At 36.8% G+C, this 18,569-nt stretch overlaps 1 protein-coding gene across 1 annotated transcript in view; it reads right to left on the bottom strand.

Annotated features, from left to right (window-relative positions):
• The window catches only part of USH2A (usherin), a 758,076-nt gene that overhangs the window by 538,828 nt on the left and 200,679 nt on the right, over nucleotides 1-18,569 (bottom strand). The window contains exons 15-20 of the mRNA XM_057727708.1: nucleotides 16,479-16,637; nucleotides 9,274-9,768; nucleotides 7,972-8,241; nucleotides 6,238-6,407; nucleotides 6,030-6,032; nucleotides 2,399-2,540 (exon numbers count right to left, since the gene is read on the bottom strand). Of these exons, the coding sequence (XP_057583691.1) occupies nucleotides 2,399-2,540; nucleotides 6,030-6,032; nucleotides 6,238-6,407; nucleotides 7,972-8,241; nucleotides 9,274-9,768; nucleotides 16,479-16,637 (1,239 nt within the window). The remainder of the gene's footprint in view (nucleotides 1-2,398; nucleotides 2,541-6,029; nucleotides 6,033-6,237; nucleotides 6,408-7,971; nucleotides 8,242-9,273; nucleotides 9,769-16,478; nucleotides 16,638-18,569) is intronic.

The raw sequence follows: 18,569 nt of genomic DNA, 5'->3' as shown, positions 1-18,569 counted from the left end.
CTGCTTTAAATATTTAACATGTATTTTCTCCTTGGGAGAGCCCTATGAAATCGGTTCTCCTTATTTATAAGTTGGAAAACTAAGGCACAGAGGTCATGTAATTTTCTCAAGGTCACAAAGCTAGTAGATTCCGCAGCCCAAATTCAAGTCTTGGCATTCCGGCTTACCATTTTCCTCTTAAAGATATGAATAAACTCTTATTTGGAAAAGTCAATTAACTTGCACACCTTATGGCTTTTGGAGACTATGAGAAGCTTCCAAGTTCTGTTTTTCAAGGATAAAGAGGCAGAGAGAGGACTCAGCGGGCTTAGATGAGTTCTACTCCACTCATCTTCCCGTGGATAGAATGGCCTTAAGCCTCCTCACCAGTGACTAAAACAAGAGCACAGAGCACTGGGGCGTCGCGAGTTCCACATCACAGGAACTCAGGCTGCAACCAGTGAGGATGATATTCACAGGGACGTGATCATTGGTCCATTAAACAGGGAAGATGCCATGCTACAGACATTTTCTCTGCTTTTCTCTTTCCATCTCCAGGATCTGTCTAGTCTCTGGGGACCAGCAAGTCTCCCTTCAGTTCTTTTAGTTTGTGTCTATGAAAAGACAGAGTAGATCTTATCTAGAGGAGAGAGCCTGTCCTAACAGTGCTGGAAACTAGGGTGTGTGAGGTACAGCCGGGAGGTACCTTGGTACACAGCCTGGAGGAGAGAAGACTTGGTGGAGGTATTATTACTGAAGATGTTATCGGAAGTGATGTCATGAGGAAGATGAATTAGAGTGAGGATAGTCCCCAAGGGAGTGGAAGGAGAATGTTCGATAGAAACCACAGGGAGATATTCTGGATCAGGATCACCTTTGAAATCACCTTTTCAAAGAGTTCTCCAATCATGCTATGATTTGCTGGAGAGGTAGTAGTTTCCCTAAAGGATCAAACACAGGTTGGACAAACACTTGGAAGAAATGTCGCAAGAGATATATTAATACTGGTGAGATAGTCACCCTAGACAATTTTTAAATGTTTTATAACCCTGAGAAGCTGCGACTTCAGTTCTGCTTGGTCACATAATCGGGGTCCCTTTGCCCTCCACTAGACCTCAGGCCAATCTTCAGCTTGTGTGCTTTCTGTTTTCCCTTTCTCCGTCCCCCAGAATTGATTCCTCTTTTAATTTTTGTTCTCTAGTCCCTAATTATGTCATTTTTTTTCTAAAGGAGATAGGGAGTCTTCCCCTGTTATCCATACCCAGTAACTCTCTAATAACCTAGTATATAAAAATAAATAAATCTAGAGTCTTATAGGAGAATGGTGTTTTGTACAAGCTAGGTACTCCATAAGTACATGTACATATAGGTTAAATATGGAAAAATACAGAGTGCAGTCATGGAGATAATAAAACATAATTTCTTGGAACTTTGGAGTCATTCTCATCGGTGGAAAATTTGAAGAAAATTACTTGTTATATTTGAGATTTGTTGTATACTGATAGAAGAGAATTGGAGCCAAGTAAGTTTTTCCAGAACGAAAACAAAATAAAACAAAACAAAGACTATGGAATTGTACATGGAGACAGTAAGGAAGAAGGTCTAAGGAATATTCTCATAGCTAAACATGGTTGCATGCTCTCTGTTGTTCCTCTAGGAGTCTCTTAACCTCCTCACACCTGGATGTTTCCTTAAAGAGCACCCAGAAACTCAGCCTTGTTGGACGCTGGCGGAAAAACTGATTTGAAAATATCCTAAATGGTAAGTAATTGGGTTATATAGGTGTTAATAATACATGTAATCAAGTTTGTGTGAATCTAATTTGTCCTAAGCGAAGCAAGCCAAAAATTACACAAACCATTTCCTAGTAAGATTATACCTGATAATAAGTTTTCTTTATTTCAATGTTATGTACTTAGGAATATCATATTGCTAATAAGCAGATTAATAAGCATGCCACTGCCTATCCAATAAGGGCAAAATAGGACACCAGGGCAGCCCAGTAATTTCTGGAGGTCTGCTGTTAGCTCCTTGGGGCCGGAGTGGGTAGACCCATTCCCACCCAAAAGGTTAATGCTGAGAGGCGATGTGTTCTGAGTCCTCACAAGAAGCCTCCTAAACACTAGTAACAATTGTTGGGACACCTTTAGGACTTAGGGTGGTGCCTGAGCCCTGCAGTCACTCTGCGTCTAATTATATTTCTTATGATGACACAGCTGCAACACAGGAACCCTCCAGGCTCTTACGTTTATTTTTCTGTTCAACTATGTCCAGGTCAGTAGCAATCAGGGTTAGGGAGGGAGCAGGAGAAAGCAGAAAAGACAAGGATTAGGTCCAAACTAGAGATGCTATTGAGCTTTGTAGGTGTTTTGTTTATAAACACACAATATATTTTTCATGTCTGTTAAAACCTGCTTACCTGCTGCTAAAGTCTGTCCTGCTCCCGAAGCACTGGTTACACAACCAACTGAATTGCAGAGAGAAATAGTAAAGTTGTATATCCTATGAGGTTGTAGTCCTTTTACAATATAAGACAGTTCTTGGGATTGAGCGGTGTACACCTGCGAGGCCAAAGAAAACCCCACAAAACAAAAAGTCAGATAATAGATAAGCAGTGCGAAAAATATAAGCTTGACAAGCAAAGTTCCAGGAATCCCGACAGAAGGAATTATTGCCAACCATGATTAGGAAAAGGGATTTTTTTGAAGGGCTTCAACAAGCCTGGATTTAATTGATAATTGTACAATCACACTGTTTTATGAGGTAATAATCCAGTTCCTGAGTGGATAAATGAGGAAACCGAGTTATTGCCTCATAAAGCAGCGTGGTGGTGCGATTCTTGTCACCAATGGTGGAGATAAAGAATGGTGACACTGTCATTGTTATCATGAAAAAGTCCAAATAAAACCACGGGGCTTGGCCAAAACAAACCCAGCACAGTAATGCCCACATGCTAGCTGATGGAGCTGGTACAGAAAGATGTCACTACGTTAAATCAATCCCATTGTTTGCTTTTTAAAAAAGCCACAGGAAGAAAAAGGGAAAAAAAGGAAAGATTACTGAGCATCCACATGAAGTCAGTTCTCAATTATCTTTCTTGTACAACTGAGCATAAGCAGATTGATCAAACAGTTACTTTTTTTTTTCAAATATTTTCTTTATCACACAATTTCAAATGAAAATAGCAGATTTGAGCAAAGGAGACTCTATGGTCCATAACCAAGTAATTAAACAATCAACACTGAGAGCTGGACCTGTCATTATAACTAGAATTGATCAAAAGCAACCATGTAAATTTGCTTAGTCTGTAGATACAAAGACCACTGGTGATTACATTCAGGAAAAAAAGTCATTAAAACTGATCGTCTGACAGCAAGCACGAGTACACTGCTATTTTTCTAAGGGATACTGATATACGTTCATATCAAATAATCTTCAATAAATACAAATACTATAGGTAACTGTAAAGATTAGTAACATTTGGGGTCAATAATTAGATTTTGTTTCCCTTTAGGAGTACAATAAAATTCATTTGGAATATGTTCCTGGGTACTGACTTTAAAATTTCATAAACTGAGTAGTTCTAGAAAGCAGTGTGATGAGATTATAAATTATATTGTTTATATAACATTTTTCAGAAATAAAGGTGACTGAAGATTCAAAATATTAAGGAATAATTTAAAACATTGGTACCATTTTCTTGCAATTACATTTAGAAATCAGAAAAACATCAGTAAATTATTCATTCTTTTCCTAGTTTTAAAGTGGCTATGTAGGTTTTGAAGATACAAACTTTTTTCTTTTGTGCAATGTGATTTAAAATATTCTAAGGATAATAAAACTTTGAAATGAGTAAAACTTACTTAATATTGCTATAAAATTTATCCTATTTAGAACAATCCTGATGGGATTTAAGGTAGATTTTTAGGAACTGAAATTGTTTTTAAGATAAAATACATTAAGGTATTTCCTATTTATGTTAAAAAATTGGATCATTTTTAAACAAATTATTCTTTGTCTCAAGAACACACAATGAAATGTAACAAAGAGAAAAATAGATGAATATTAATTTTGATGACATTTTACTTCTCTACATATAGTTGTTATAAATTACATGATTTTTAAGACATTTATTTTAGAGCTTGTGGCATGTAAAATCATCATTGAGATAAACTTTACTGTATCATGTACATAGACTCATCTTAAGTCTTAAAGAATGTCTCTAATTGAAAGTTCTTTGTGGGATTAGTCTTTAAAGAGGTGGAAAGAACTTTGTAGGAGCTTAAAATCCTACAATGATAGGATTTTATATATGTCTATATATGTCTCTACCATATTCATAGGTAAAGATCCTTTAACAGTTATTTTTACAGTAGGCTTCCCCCAGAAATTTTGGCTATTTATTTACCAAGATAATAACAAGACATGCTTAGATCTGTGTGGATACAAATTTAATTGCTGAGAACATAAAAAAATTTGACTTTGCCACTTGTGATTTCACTTTCTTGAATATATGATTAGGTAGGTGAATATTCATAGGAGAGGGTACAAGAGAGAATAAAGTGACATACCTATATCCTTATGTTAATTCAGCCACAAAGAAAAGACTTTTAAACAAACAAAAGGTTTATACCCATAAATTTTGTCAATATAAAAAAAACATTTTCCTGCCTCACTGAATGATATTTAATAAAATGTAACGTAGCCCTATCCCATTAATAATAATCATTAATAATAATAATGATATCTAATATTTGTCAAGGTCTTTAAGCTCCGTGAAAACTGAATCGATAAGCATAAATTGTTTTCCCATTTTACACATGAGTAAAACCCGAAACACAGAGATGCGAGATATGGCTAGTAACTGGTAAAAGTGGAATTAAAAAACAAACAAGTTGACCTGTGGGATGTGTTTTATAAACTATGTTTTTTTTTTTTCTTTTAGTTTCTCCAAATAGAATATCATAATACAAGTAACAGCCAGAAGGCATAATATGCTGAGCAAGCAGGTCGTCCAAACCCCCACATCATCCACCATTCTGATACTGCTGGCTCAATCTCAGCTTCCACTTGGGATTCCTTGGAGGACCCTCAAGACTTGTGAGAATAGAAAAATGTGATCTGGTTTGCAGATGGGTTGTCTTAGCATCTAGTTAATCCAGTGCTGGCTGCTCTATAGCTCTATTCAGGGATGGTCCTAAAACCCAACAATAAAAAGCAATCTTTTCAATGGGCAAAACTTCAGGCAGTGCACCTGGTCATTTATTTTGTGTGGAAAGGGAACAGTCCCTGAATTATATGGCTTTGGTTTGCCATATAATATTGATCATATAGTACTGATCATGGCCATAAAAGAAAAAAGACTGGAAGATCAGGGACCAGGCTGTCTGGGGAAGAAGAACATGGATAGACCCATGGGACAGGGCATCAAGCGTGAAGATCTTTTCATATCCTGTTAACGTCCACCAAAGAGCATCTTTCTCTAAGAGTGGCTAAGCAGCCAAGTATGCAGAATGACTTGTCCGGTTTCGTCAGCCAGTCCTTGTCATTGGTCACTCTTATGCTGATAGAAAGGATACTGGCCACACCATAAACTGGAGGGTAACAACAGCCTCTCATCCTCCAGAATCATTATACATATCAAACGAATTAGTCTATGTACACAGTAAAGCCTCAGTAACTGTTACCTATGACCACTATTCTCATTACTGCTGGCTGGCTGTGACCTACTAGAAGGCAACATGCCATTACGTATCCCAAGCCTAGAACGTGCTCATAACCTTTGTTATAAGCTGTAATAAACTGCATCCCTCAGAATTTTTTCTTAGGAAATAGAAATATGCAAAATATGTATATAAGATGTCCTTATCACTGTTATTTACGTTTCCAAGAGAATACAATATACATACCAATTGACTGTGGATTGGGTGAATCATTATTTTGTACCCAGATAATATGACAGTACACAGCTACTGAATGTCAGCTTCTTGCAAGATATTTAAGGATATATGCTAAGTGGAAAAAGCAGATTTCACGAAACAAAATTATACCAACTTTATTCCCATATTTTCTTATGCTAGAAAAAAATAAGTGATATAAGAACTTAGAGACTCGTACAGATCAAATTATATTAAGAGACAAGTGCCCCATTTAAGCATTGTATAAGTGAAAATTCTGTCAGGATTCTGCAAATGCAGAAAATGTCAAAATGAAGACATAATTCAATTGTGAAAGGACGTTAGTTGAAAGTAACAATACCTGTGAAAACACCACCGGACTAGACTGCTGAGGAGACTGTTCAGAAATCATACTGACGTTATACCCCACGACTTTTCCTCTCGTCACATTATCTGCTGGCATCTCCCAGGACACATTGAGCGAGTACGGGGAGAGGGGGGAGACTGAAGGAGGGGTCATGCACACAGGCGCTGTTAAGGACAACCAAAACAACAGCCAAAACAATGAATGCCGTATTCACAGGTTTTCAACCGGAATTCCCACATTTATCCTAGTTTCTGAAACACCTCACTCCCTACCTAAAATTCTAATTTTAAAAAAGCAAACAATATGCTGGTGTATGTAAAAGCTACTCATTTTCATATCTGCGAGGGTGTTCTCTCCGCCTTCACATTACTAATAAAGATATTTTCCATTTACAAAATCACAGTAGGACTTTGCTTGTGTTCATAAAGGTAACTAGCAGATAACGGGGGAGGAAACCATAGGTCTTACAAAGTCATTGAAAGGAGAAGCCACAGAAACAGAATAGGTCTCAGTACACACAGTTCAGAACAAGGCATTGTGACATACTGGATTTCGTATGGAGGGAAGTATTTCAGTGAGCTCCTGGGAGAATACTACTCTTTAGAAAAAGGGAAATCGAGAATCTTCTAAATAACCCTGAAGAAATTTGAAAAGTTTTCAATAAATTTGGACTGAAATGTTCAGGGACATACACATATACATTCTCCCCGTGCCATCCTTGAGATCTTAATATGGATTTTAAATGTGCTATCCAAAGGTGTATTACCAAAGGACCTCATTGCACTTTCATCAGCCAGTGACCCATACGATTATGAGGGGCCAGTATTGCTGTTTCATCCATTACTTTTCATTCCTGACCTTGATTTTCCCCTTTCGGAATGCCATGGCTCATCACTTGTGCTATCATGGCCCTATTATTTGGCCAAGATGGCTGGAAGTCATTAAGAGATGCTCAAGCACAATGCACATTTTATTCATGAAGTGATTCCCTTGGACATCAAACCTGAAGCTACCCTTACCCTCCACAGTCCTAACATATCCAATTTAAATCAGGACTTGTGTTTCTCTGGATATCTATAGATTCAAAGCATAACAAAAGTGTATTTTTTTTTTTTTTGGTCAAGGGCTCATGAAATTTGAAGTGTTTATAATATAAAAATAAGGTGGGGGATTAATTTGCCTTAGTAATGATATCTTAAGAAAATTAAAACTTCACCATCCTTCCTTCCCATATTGCCAATTGCTCATAAACACACTTGTGAACTACAGATTCTGATGTTCAGGATTATATTTTAAGGCACAATATAGTACCTAAATTATTTGTTTTGGAAAGAGAAAGAAAAACAAAAACAGATTTGTGAAACTGGAAACAGTTATTTCTTTCACTGAATCTAAATTGTGCTGAATTTGGAGCAAAATGGGACAACCCACTTCAGGACTGGAAACCAATTGCTATTTTTGACAAACACTCCCCAAAGACTATAAGTATGCTAAGTCACTTTTGCCCTTGAAGTAACAACTAAAGCATTTTTTTTCCCCTAAAACTTACTGCAAGAACTTTATGACCTTGAGTTTTCTATGCAGCCAATCTATGCATTCAATATTTTCTTGGCTTCTGTAAGTTTATAACTCTTGCTTTTCAAATGTATTTAGTGCTACTGACTTTACTTTGAGGTACTATTTTCATTCGGGAGTTTCCAAAGTAGAGTTCAAAGCATTAGTCTTCACCTGATTCTCCCGTTCTTCCTGTTGTCCAGGCAGAAGACACACTCCCAGCCATATTCACAGCTAAGACTCTAAACTTGTACTTGGTGTACGGCTCCAAGCCAGCGATGACTGCAGTTGTTTGAGGAGGTTGCAAAGCATTTTCACTGGCTGATTCTGCAAGCGGGTGAGGACTGAGCCAGCCACTGCTCTGAAAAACTCGACTTTCTGCTGACCTGGTTTCTCCATTAGATCTCAATCTTTTCATGTATAGTTCATATCTTATAATTATGCCTAGAAAAGTGAAACAGTGAAGAAAGATGAATTATTAGACAAACAGACTATTTTAGGGGTGAGGTGAGGTTATTTGAAGAGTCCTGGCTTTGTTGTTCTTCTGATTCAATTACCTGTCCATTTTCTTGGTAATCTACATGATGGGTGCTTATCAAAATAAAACAAAACAAAAAAACTGATAGCTACATGAATGCATGAAATATCACTAAAAAGCATATTCATGGAAAATGAAAACTGAATGCAAAAGTGTACAAACACCAAATAACCATAATTTATGACGGGCAAATTCAATATTTTTCAGGATGATTGGTCATAATTTCTACTAACAATGGCTATTTCTTTTTGGAAATCTAATCACTGTACTTTCAATTTGTATTTTTTCAAATTTGGGGATTTTAATTTGATTATCTGCTTAACATAAGCCTTGTTTATATAAATATCAGAATATTGCAGTTCATTTCTACCTAGTTTTATCAAGTAACTTAAAAATTCTAAGACAAACTCTTTTGCCATAATACATACATGATGTTAAATTACTAAAAATCTATGAATGTGTGCTGGCCTCTATAACCAAGGGTTCAATTATATGAGCACGAAAATTACTTAATGGAGTCAGCTAGCCTATATACATATTTTTTGTATCATTTCATACCTTTCTCTTGCTTAAAAGAAAATTTACTGCTTATGGGTGCCCTAACTTGTGACACAGTCAAATATAATGCATTTCCTAAGTGAGTTTCAAATTAGAAACATCATTTGTGTTATGGCAGATGTCATTAAGAGCAAAGATAATATTAGCCTTTTAGGGGGCAATTGAAATGAGTGGAATTTGTTATTAGATTAAAGAAATATACTTATCCTACTAACCAGGACAAATAGGATCTTACATCTTTAGAAACTGTTTCCCAATTATGACATCCATCAGTTATAAAAATGAAGACAGTTGCCAGAATAGTACTGCACAATTCCAGATACCCAGCTTCTCCTTCATGTTTTACCAAAGAATGGGAAATGTACACCTTGAATTCCTACCATTTGGTTCCATGGGTGGAGCCCATTCTACATGAAGCTCTGTGGAACTGATCTCCCGCACCTCGGGTGGACCCAGCCTTCGGGGAGGCGCCTGGGCCGTGGTCACTGTCAGAGGGGTGCTGTGTAAACAGTCCCCGCTAGTACACGCCTGCACAGCAAAACGGTACGTGGTGAATGGGACCAGATTCCAGATGGTAGCGGTGGTCTCAGGACCTTCGTAGGGAACACAGGGCTGGATGCCAACTAGAGGAGCACAGGACAAAATATATTTCTCGATCGGACCAGAACGATTTGAAGGTGCAGCCCACATAAGTGTCACAGAGTCTGAGCTAACAGGACTGATATAACTTAAGTTGAGGTTTCCCTCTGGGGCCCCTGGTTTTGTCTTGTAGGTGACAGCTGCACTCCTCGTTGAACCTTGCACGCTACTGGTCTCGATGTAATAGGAATAGTAGGTATACGGCGACAGGGCAGTGTCTAAGAAGTACTGAATACCTGAAATTAAAAGAAAGAAGAGTTACATGCCACAAGCTGGTAAGGAAACATTTCTAATTGTTTTTCTATTAGATATCATAACTACATAACTACAACAATCCACTCTTTTGAATAAGAGTATGGTTCATATTTTTAAAAATTGAGATAAAGCAAACACTGGTTACTTTTATTATACACTATAATGTAAGAAAAGTGCCTTTTGTAATGATGCATATTTAGAAGCTTAAGCTCGTTTTCTTCTTTAAACAATACAGTGTCCTTTTTATGGAAGGTATAAGAGAATCCTTGCAGTTCTCTGAAAGAGAAATAACTATGTTTCTTATATGTAATCAGATTGTCTTTTAGACACTGATATACTAGACCAAGGGTTGGCAAACTACTGCCACAGGCCACGTCTGTCTCCTAGGCAACATCTTGACTAGAATCTCTTCTGAATTTCCAACCCATGTAAACTGTAAAACGATAAATGATTACGGTTGCTTTAAGCTGCTATGTTGTAGAGACAATTTGTTACCAGCAATGGATAATTCATACAGTTCTGGACATGAAGGATTGTGAGGAGAGAGGGAGAAGGAGGTAGAAAAAGGAGGCAAAAAAAAAAAAAAAAATGATGGGGAGTAGACATGATCAGGCATACGCCTGGAACTTTCCATTCTCTCCAGGACAGAGAGTGTAAGACAGGATTGTGAAACATGCAAATGCCAGCGTGGCTGCTGCCTGTTCCCTCCTGGGACCATGTGTGCGGGAAGGGCAAGGAGTGGCCCATTACACAGTGGGTGCCCTACATTAGCATGAAGAGGCAGCATATTTAAGTGCTTAAAGAAGAATAGCTGGGACTTCTCTGGTGGTGCAGTGGTTAAGAATCTGCCTGTCAATGCAGGGGACATGGGTTCAACCCCGGGGCCAGGAAGATCCCACGTGGCCCAGAGCAACTAAGCCCATGTGCCACAACTACTGAGCCTCTGCTCTAGAGCCCACCAGCCACAACTACTGAGCCCATGCACCACAACTACTGAGCCTGTGCTCTAGAGCCCACAAGGCACAACTATGAAGCCTGCATGCTACCACTACTGAAGGCTGCATGCCTAGAGCCTGTGCTCCACAACAAGAGAAGCCACCACAATGAGAAGCCCACGCACCACAACAAAGAGTAGCCCCTGCTGGCCGCAACTAGAGAAAACCCACACACAGCAACGAAGACCCAATACAGTCAATAAATACATTTTTTTAAAAAAAGAAAAGAGAAAAATAGTTAACCATCTAGAGTGTGGTTCTAATCCACAGGATTGCTTGGTTTCCTGAGTGATGAGGATGTCGGGTGGAGGTCCAGTGACTGTGCCACGGGACCTTCTGTGACAGGAACAAGGTGACCCTCCAGAGCTGGGTGGGCCAAAGGTTGGATGAAGGCTGTAGAAAACAAATTTTGGCGAGCTCCCAGCAATAGCAAGCACCGAGGGGAGGCTGAGACGGTGAGGTGTTCATGAGGACCTAAGCAAAGTGAGGATGAACACGTGTCCCATAGCTTCACGCACTGGATGTTGATGCCATGAGAATGACAAGAGCACTGCCTCTCAAATGAGCCAGCATCCTCTGACATTTCTACAGAAGCAAAAGGCCAGGGGGAAACTGTCCTTCCCTTAAACGCCATCATGATGGTGGAGAAAGGGAATAATTGAAGACTGAGCAAGATCCAATGTTATATCCTCCCCAAATTCATATCCTAGAAACCTAAAGCCCAAGGTGATAGTACTAGGAGGTGGGGCCTTTGAAAAGTGATGAAGTGATGAGGGTGGAGGCCACAAATGGGATCTGTGCCCTTACAAAAGAGGCCCCAGAAAAATCCCTTATCCCTTTCACCATGTGAGGACACAGTGAGAAGTTGACAGACTGCAACACCAAAGAGGGCAGTTATCAGAACCCAATCATGCTGGCACCCTGATCTTGGACTACTAGCTTCCAGAACATTGAGAAATAAATTTCTATTGTTTAGAAGCCACTCAGCCTGTGGTATTTTGTTACAACAGTTTTAATGCACTAAGACAGTGAACATTTGAGTGAAGGGTAATTTTGACATTCTGTTACATATATCAATGCAAATTCTTTATCAAAATATGTTGAATACTGGACTAGAGTCCAATCAGGTCATAGAAACCACAGAGTAACCTGAACAAGGAAAGCTGAATACAAAAAATAATTGATTATAGAAGGGTTTTACCTACTAATGGGAGGAGATCTCTAAAAAAAAAGCAGGAAAAGAAGAGACAGGGAAAGGTCACTACCCCCACAGCTGAGGCAGAGTACCCAGGGAAGGAACAGAAACATTTCCTTGGGGAGCATATAAAATGATTCATGTGTTATTTATAATAGGAAATGTTTAAGTAAATTAAAGTAGAATTTCTTAATGAGATATTACTCTGATATTACATTAATAGGATTCTAATAATCTATAGTTATTTAAAGCAATAGTGTTGAACATATAGCAACATGAGAAAAATATGAAATGTAATAGTGCATATACTTGATTATTATGAAAAATAAATTGGAGTACATATTTTTCCATTTTCCGAAATGAAATTAGTTTTTGCACTAGAATGCTGGAATTGTGATGCTTTAGATTTTTTTCTTTTAAATTCTCTTAATTGAATATGCCACTTTTACAATAAAAAGTTATACACGCCAAAATCAAAATCACTGATTAGACAAATTATTGCAGAAGAATATCATGAAATTCCTCTTCAGAGATGCACTGGAGCACGACCTTGGCTGATCCCACTGCGCATGTGTGGCATTCTCCCTAAAGTACCACCCATCAGAGCTACATGGGACGGCACAAGTTTCCTGAATTAACCTTATTTTTTCACACACCTTCATGCCTTGTCCTGTACAATTTCTTCCATGAGAACCAGTCTTCCTCTACTGCGGTATCTGGCTAATTCATCTCACGTCACCTGCTTCTGTGAAACTTTCAATGGTTCTCAATCACTATCTCTGCCCCCAGAAGGCACAGTTGCTTTTTACCCCTCCTTCATTTACAGGATACTTAGAAATATTCTAAAAATATTTCTTAATACTCTTAAGTCTATTCTGGTACAATATTTCATACATTACTTTGTAATTTTGGTTTATGTATTTATATCTCTTTTCAATAATGAGAACTGTTCCTTGCATCCTTGTATTTCTAGTGGCTGGTACTATTCCTGGTCTGCAGTAAGCAGTGAACAAAGTGTAACTGAATGAATGAATAATTCTTCATACATATATATATGTATGTATACCTGATCTATTCTTTTCTAGGAAATAGTATTAAGAGCCTTATAATAAAAACCATTGATTTTCATCCTCTATTCTGTTTTCATTCTTATCCCCTGCTTATATTTTCTGGGGTTTCTTTGGTTTTTTTTTGTTTTGTTTTGTTTTGTTTTTGGTTTATTTCTCTCAGAGGTAACTGAACCATCTTACCACTTGTTACATTGATCCCTTGAGGTAGTATGGAATAATAAATGATAATGACATTAAAAGTAGAAATGAAATCTCAGAGTTCACTAAGATACAAAGTTGCCTAAAACTCTCATCTTAAGCTGTGGTAACGTCCCTAGTGACAGTGAGCAGTGGTCACATGTAGAAATAATCTTCCTCTAGTTTCCCTGTGGAAGCATCGCCCTGGAGTAACATTTCAGGACTATCTCCCCACTCATGGCATCCCAACGGAGGAAAGACTTAACTGTGCATTTGAGAGGAAAAAAAGCAAAGCGTCCTTAGCCCACTGATCTCTCTTCTGTCTTCCTGCAAGGACAGAAGGTGTATTCTCCAATCTGGCTTCTATTAGTAATGAAGATTATTTTTATTTTTCATTTTCATCTTATAGATGGAATTCTTATGTTTTAGTTCCCCTTCAGTTTCAAACTCAAGTAGGAAAAAATAATACGATCTACTGGCCACTCCCTAAAACTTCAATACTATCAAAAGTGTGCTATTTCCTACAATGGCTGTTCTCTTCACCCCTATAACACATAAAATACCTATTGGCCACCCTGATTGTGGCTGCAGGGGAGATAATATTAGGTGCTGATTATGTATAATCCCCAGTGTGCTAACTTTACCTCTACACCTTTCTCTTCTACTGCTGAAAACTAATGAGGATACAAAATGAGTGAAATGTTACTTAGGGAAACCAATGACTATACCTTAACTTCCTTTTGAAAAGTTATTTATAAACTTTAAAATTATTCCATCATTAGTAGTGGGTATTACTAAGAACAAATAATTTGCAAGCTCTAAAAATGAAAATACCGGTGTGTTGTGATCTCAGGTTGGACACTACTGCCCTGGAGAATCCCATAGTACACCAGCCCAGCTAGGAAAAGTTTTATTCTAACAAGGAATTCTATAATGGTCTCAACCAAACGGTCAAACTTGCTTGGAAGACAACACTATTAATTTTCTTTGAAAAGTTCAATGATTCCCCACCTATAATTCCAAATGCCTTTATTTAACCCAAAGATTTGTGTTCATCCAACTGAGTGTAAGTACTGTTTCCTCTTCATATTACACATGCTATCCACACACTGGAAATGGAGTCATAAACATGAGGGTATTATTATAATGATACAAAGTTCTGACAGCATTACCAACTGTTCTCACTGTTCAAATGCCATCATGCAGATAATTTTCACATCATTAATTATAGTGACTGTCAAGAAATGCCAGAAGCTGCATTTTTTAATGAAAAATAAGGATTTAAGAAATAATACCTTGTTTAATAGGATTACATAAATGTCTGATTAGTGAATGAGTGCACATTTATTATGTAAGAAACTGTTATTTGGATTCTATATCAGTGCAATCATGAAAAAGAGCCAGAGTGTTACTATGGAAAACATGCCTCTGGATTGAAGGGTATAATTGAGGTTTAACTTCACTATTGAATTAACCTATACAGAAAATAGAGTGACCCTAATTCACAACTTCAGAAATAATTCAACCAGTGATACTATTATCTTCAAAATCACTTTCAATATTTTTATAACTCTCTCTTCTCCTATCACAAAAGCTTAAGTTTCAAGACACCTGGATCATGCTGATATTTGGAAGAAAATAAACATTCTAGTAGCAGGTTTTTAGGATGCTTTGCCAACATGGCAGATGTGGACAGATGTTCGTTTCCCTTTGCAATCTGCGTTGTGAAGTTCAGAGTTTCCATTAACTTTAAAGAAGACTTGGAGTACTGAAGAGACATTTAGAGTTAACGCAATGTACTAGATGTAATAATGTAAATCATACAGAACTGGGTGCAAAATGTAGCCTACTATAACATATACAAAATAAAACTGTCTGCTATGCAAAAGTTGTAACACCAATCCATATACCAAAACAAGGCATCTTCCTAATCATTTTAAGAAAGATTATGGAACTTCAGTGTTTCTACATAGCTTTACACACTTTTCTAATTAATTAATCATGTTAAACTAGAATTTGGAAAATTGGGTCTTAAAGAGAACAACATGGAAACCTGAATTGGAATCACTGTTGCAATGTTTCTTAAACTAGTTTCTTAAACTAGCTTGTAGCTAAACATGACCAAAGCAAACATCAGAGAAGACAGAGCTGGAAGAATGTAAAAATTTCTAAGTCTTCATTCTGTCTTTAGGGAAAGAGTATCTAAAACATCTGAGTAAATCTTTTTAAAGATAATGAGTCTCAATAGTTTGATTTCTACAAGCTCCTTTAAAGTCTGCATAAAAGTTACAGGTACAAAGATAGTCTTCATGGTTTGTTCACATCCTTCTTCTCTCAATTTAATTTCATGTTGCTGGGTTCTACCTCTGTGGAAATGGAAATGTAGGCATAAAATTACACTGTATGCTTTGAATGGCAGTACTCTGATTTCCCTTTTAGAAAAGTCCATTTTTCAGTCTGAGAATTTAAAATGTGAACCCCTTATAAAAGAAATATTTGACAGATTTTCTATAATCCTTACCCCCAGAGAAAATGATAGACCAGTTTGTTGTAAGTCTACCAGTATTTTTATATATTTTTTAAATAAGATACAATTCAGACATTATTTTCATATCTTTTAGTTACTTAAACCATATTTCATGGACATTTTCCATTTATTAATAAGTAAACTAAGATAGCATTTTATAGGTGACCACATTCTACAATTTATTTAATAATGTACCAGATTCCATTATGCCACGTACTGTAATTTACTGAAAGCTTTTTGAATGTCTGATTTTTTCCAATATTTTGCTATTACAAATAGTGCAGGTTTGGACATATTTTGTGATCTGGTGGCCCTTTACAACTATTCATTTGAGATAAATTTTCTAAAGTAGGTTTGCTGAGTCAAATGGTTTGCAAAAGGGTAAGATTTCTCATACATTTTAACAAATCTTCCCACATGAAAAGTCATACAAATGAACCCACACTGATAGCCCAGCAGTTTATGTAAGTTCTAGCTTCTCCATATCCTCATTAATCCTGAAAAGGGTAATTTTTTTCATCTTTGAGGCTTTGATAAGCATTCATGGCTTATCAAATAATAAGCATCTCATTTTCACTGCATTTCTTTGATTACCAGTGAGATTTGTAATTCTCTCTCTGCTTGAAACTCTCCATGCTAGATGACAACATTTCTCCTCAATGTCAAATAACTTATGTACCAATTCTTAGAATATTTTATCTTTCCATCACCAAACCTTGAAACTCACTGTATGGGTACTGATCTTCAATTGCGTAGATTTCAAAACCATCCCTGAATAAACTGTAAGTAAGCCAGTGGGCATTTGGAGAATCAGGTGGACTCCAGGAAAGACTGATAGCAGAAGAACTTTGGACTTGTCCTCTGGGTGGAGGTTGCTGGGATGGAGCTAAATGACAATGGAGAGAGCACGTGTTAGCAAAGGTGATCAATAAGGACGCAAGTAAATTGAAGGAAGGTATTCAGCAAAGAGGTCTCTCTGATTCAGGATTACTTTATCAAGAAGACATGTGGTTTATCAGGACATTAATAAACAAAGCGTATACATCATGAGTTCTCTAAAACAAAGCTTTTTATCTATAAACATAAAACACACGTGTAGGTCAATGCAGCTGACATAAATACGGTTGGGGAGAAAAACCACAAAAGTTTACATTAAGTACTTCTTTTATATTGACGTATAGTTGAATTACAGTATTGTATTCATTTCAGGTGTATAACACAGTGATTTGATACTTCTATAGATTATGCACCATACAGAGTTATCACAGTATTATTAACTCTATTCCCTGTGTGTACACATCTCTGTGACTCATTTATTTTGTAACTGGAAGTTTGTACTTCTTAATCTCCTTCATCTATTTCACCCATTCCCTACCCACCCCTCTGGCAACCACTACCTTGTTCTCTGTATCTGTGAGTCTGTTTCTGTTTTGCTATATTTGTTCATTTTTTTTAAGATTCCACATGTAAATGAAAACATACAGTATTTGTCTTACTCTCCACCTCTTTCTCTGAATTTTCCTGAGAAACTACCCAAGGATGCATGATATTTACTTTCTACTTAATTAACTTAAAAGTTGACATACATAAATTGTGTTGAAACTTGAAATTTCAGTCATATAATTTTTGGATTTTTTAAAAGGAAGTTTTCCATTCCATTAAGCACAATGCCTCATCTTGCTTCACAGAGCACAGTGTAAAAGAAAGAATAATAGCATCCATAGCTATTTGTATCACCAGCTAAAGACATTAAATAGTCTAAATATTAGCAAGAAACAATTTAAATGTAGTACATGAACACACAAGCACCTGTTAGAGGTGGTATGATTGCTTACAACACCTTATTAAAATGCTGTGATTGTGACACAGAAAACAAACACGGTAATCAAAAGGGAAAGTGGGGTGGGGGGGCGGGGGGGGTACAGAAGGGATTTTAAAACATGTAAGCAATGAGGACCTACTGTTTAGCATGGGGAACTATATTCAATATCTTATAATAATCTATAATGGAAAAAATCTGAAAAAAAAATATATATAAAGAATAACTATATATACAAATATATATACAAATATATATAAAGAATAAATATATACATAAAAGGAATATATGTATATAACTGAAACACTTTGCTGTATACCTGAAACTAACACAACATTGTAAATCAACTATATTCCAACTTAAAAAATGCTATGACTGTTAGAGATAATATAATTGCTTCCATCACGCACATAAGTGCATTCATTTCACTATTTTACTGAATTTTTTATAGTATAAAGATATATTATGAACACATTATTTCTTACCACTATATTTTTCTTAGTCTCCCTATTTTGGAGACTAAGTGTCCCCAGAATATATAAAGGTAAAGGAGAAAAACAATGTCTAACTCTTTTTTAAGGGCAATCAACCATCAGTTTATTTACCCCCTTCTGGGTTAAGATGCATAACCTTCCATCCATTTAGAGAAGCATAATCTAATCCAACTTTCTCATGAAATAAGATGACAAAGGCACAGCTTGCTGTGTTAAACCGTTAATCTTTCTGTTGGAAAAAAAACTTTAAACCACGAATCAGTCAAGTAATTATCAATATTTTTATATGAAATATCTGCAGTCACTAGGTGATAGTCAATGTTTCAGAAGAAAAGAAAGCACACAGTCAAGTGATTTAATAAAGAGCTTAGAAAAGAAACTATTTCCAAAAGGGTGGGCAGAATGTAAAGAAACCAAAAGACAGGGAGCAGTACCCTGGGGTACAGAGTGCTAGCGGAGCTCTTATACGATTTCCATCGTGGGTCAAGACCAATCCCAGGCTCAA

This window comes from Hippopotamus amphibius, chromosome 3 (assembly GCF_030028045.1).
Source record: "Hippopotamus amphibius kiboko isolate mHipAmp2 chromosome 3, mHipAmp2.hap2, whole genome shotgun sequence".
Taxonomy (NCBI): Eukaryota; Metazoa; Chordata; class Mammalia; order Artiodactyla; family Hippopotamidae; genus Hippopotamus; species Hippopotamus amphibius.
This window is presented reverse-complemented; position numbering and strand designations above follow the sequence as displayed.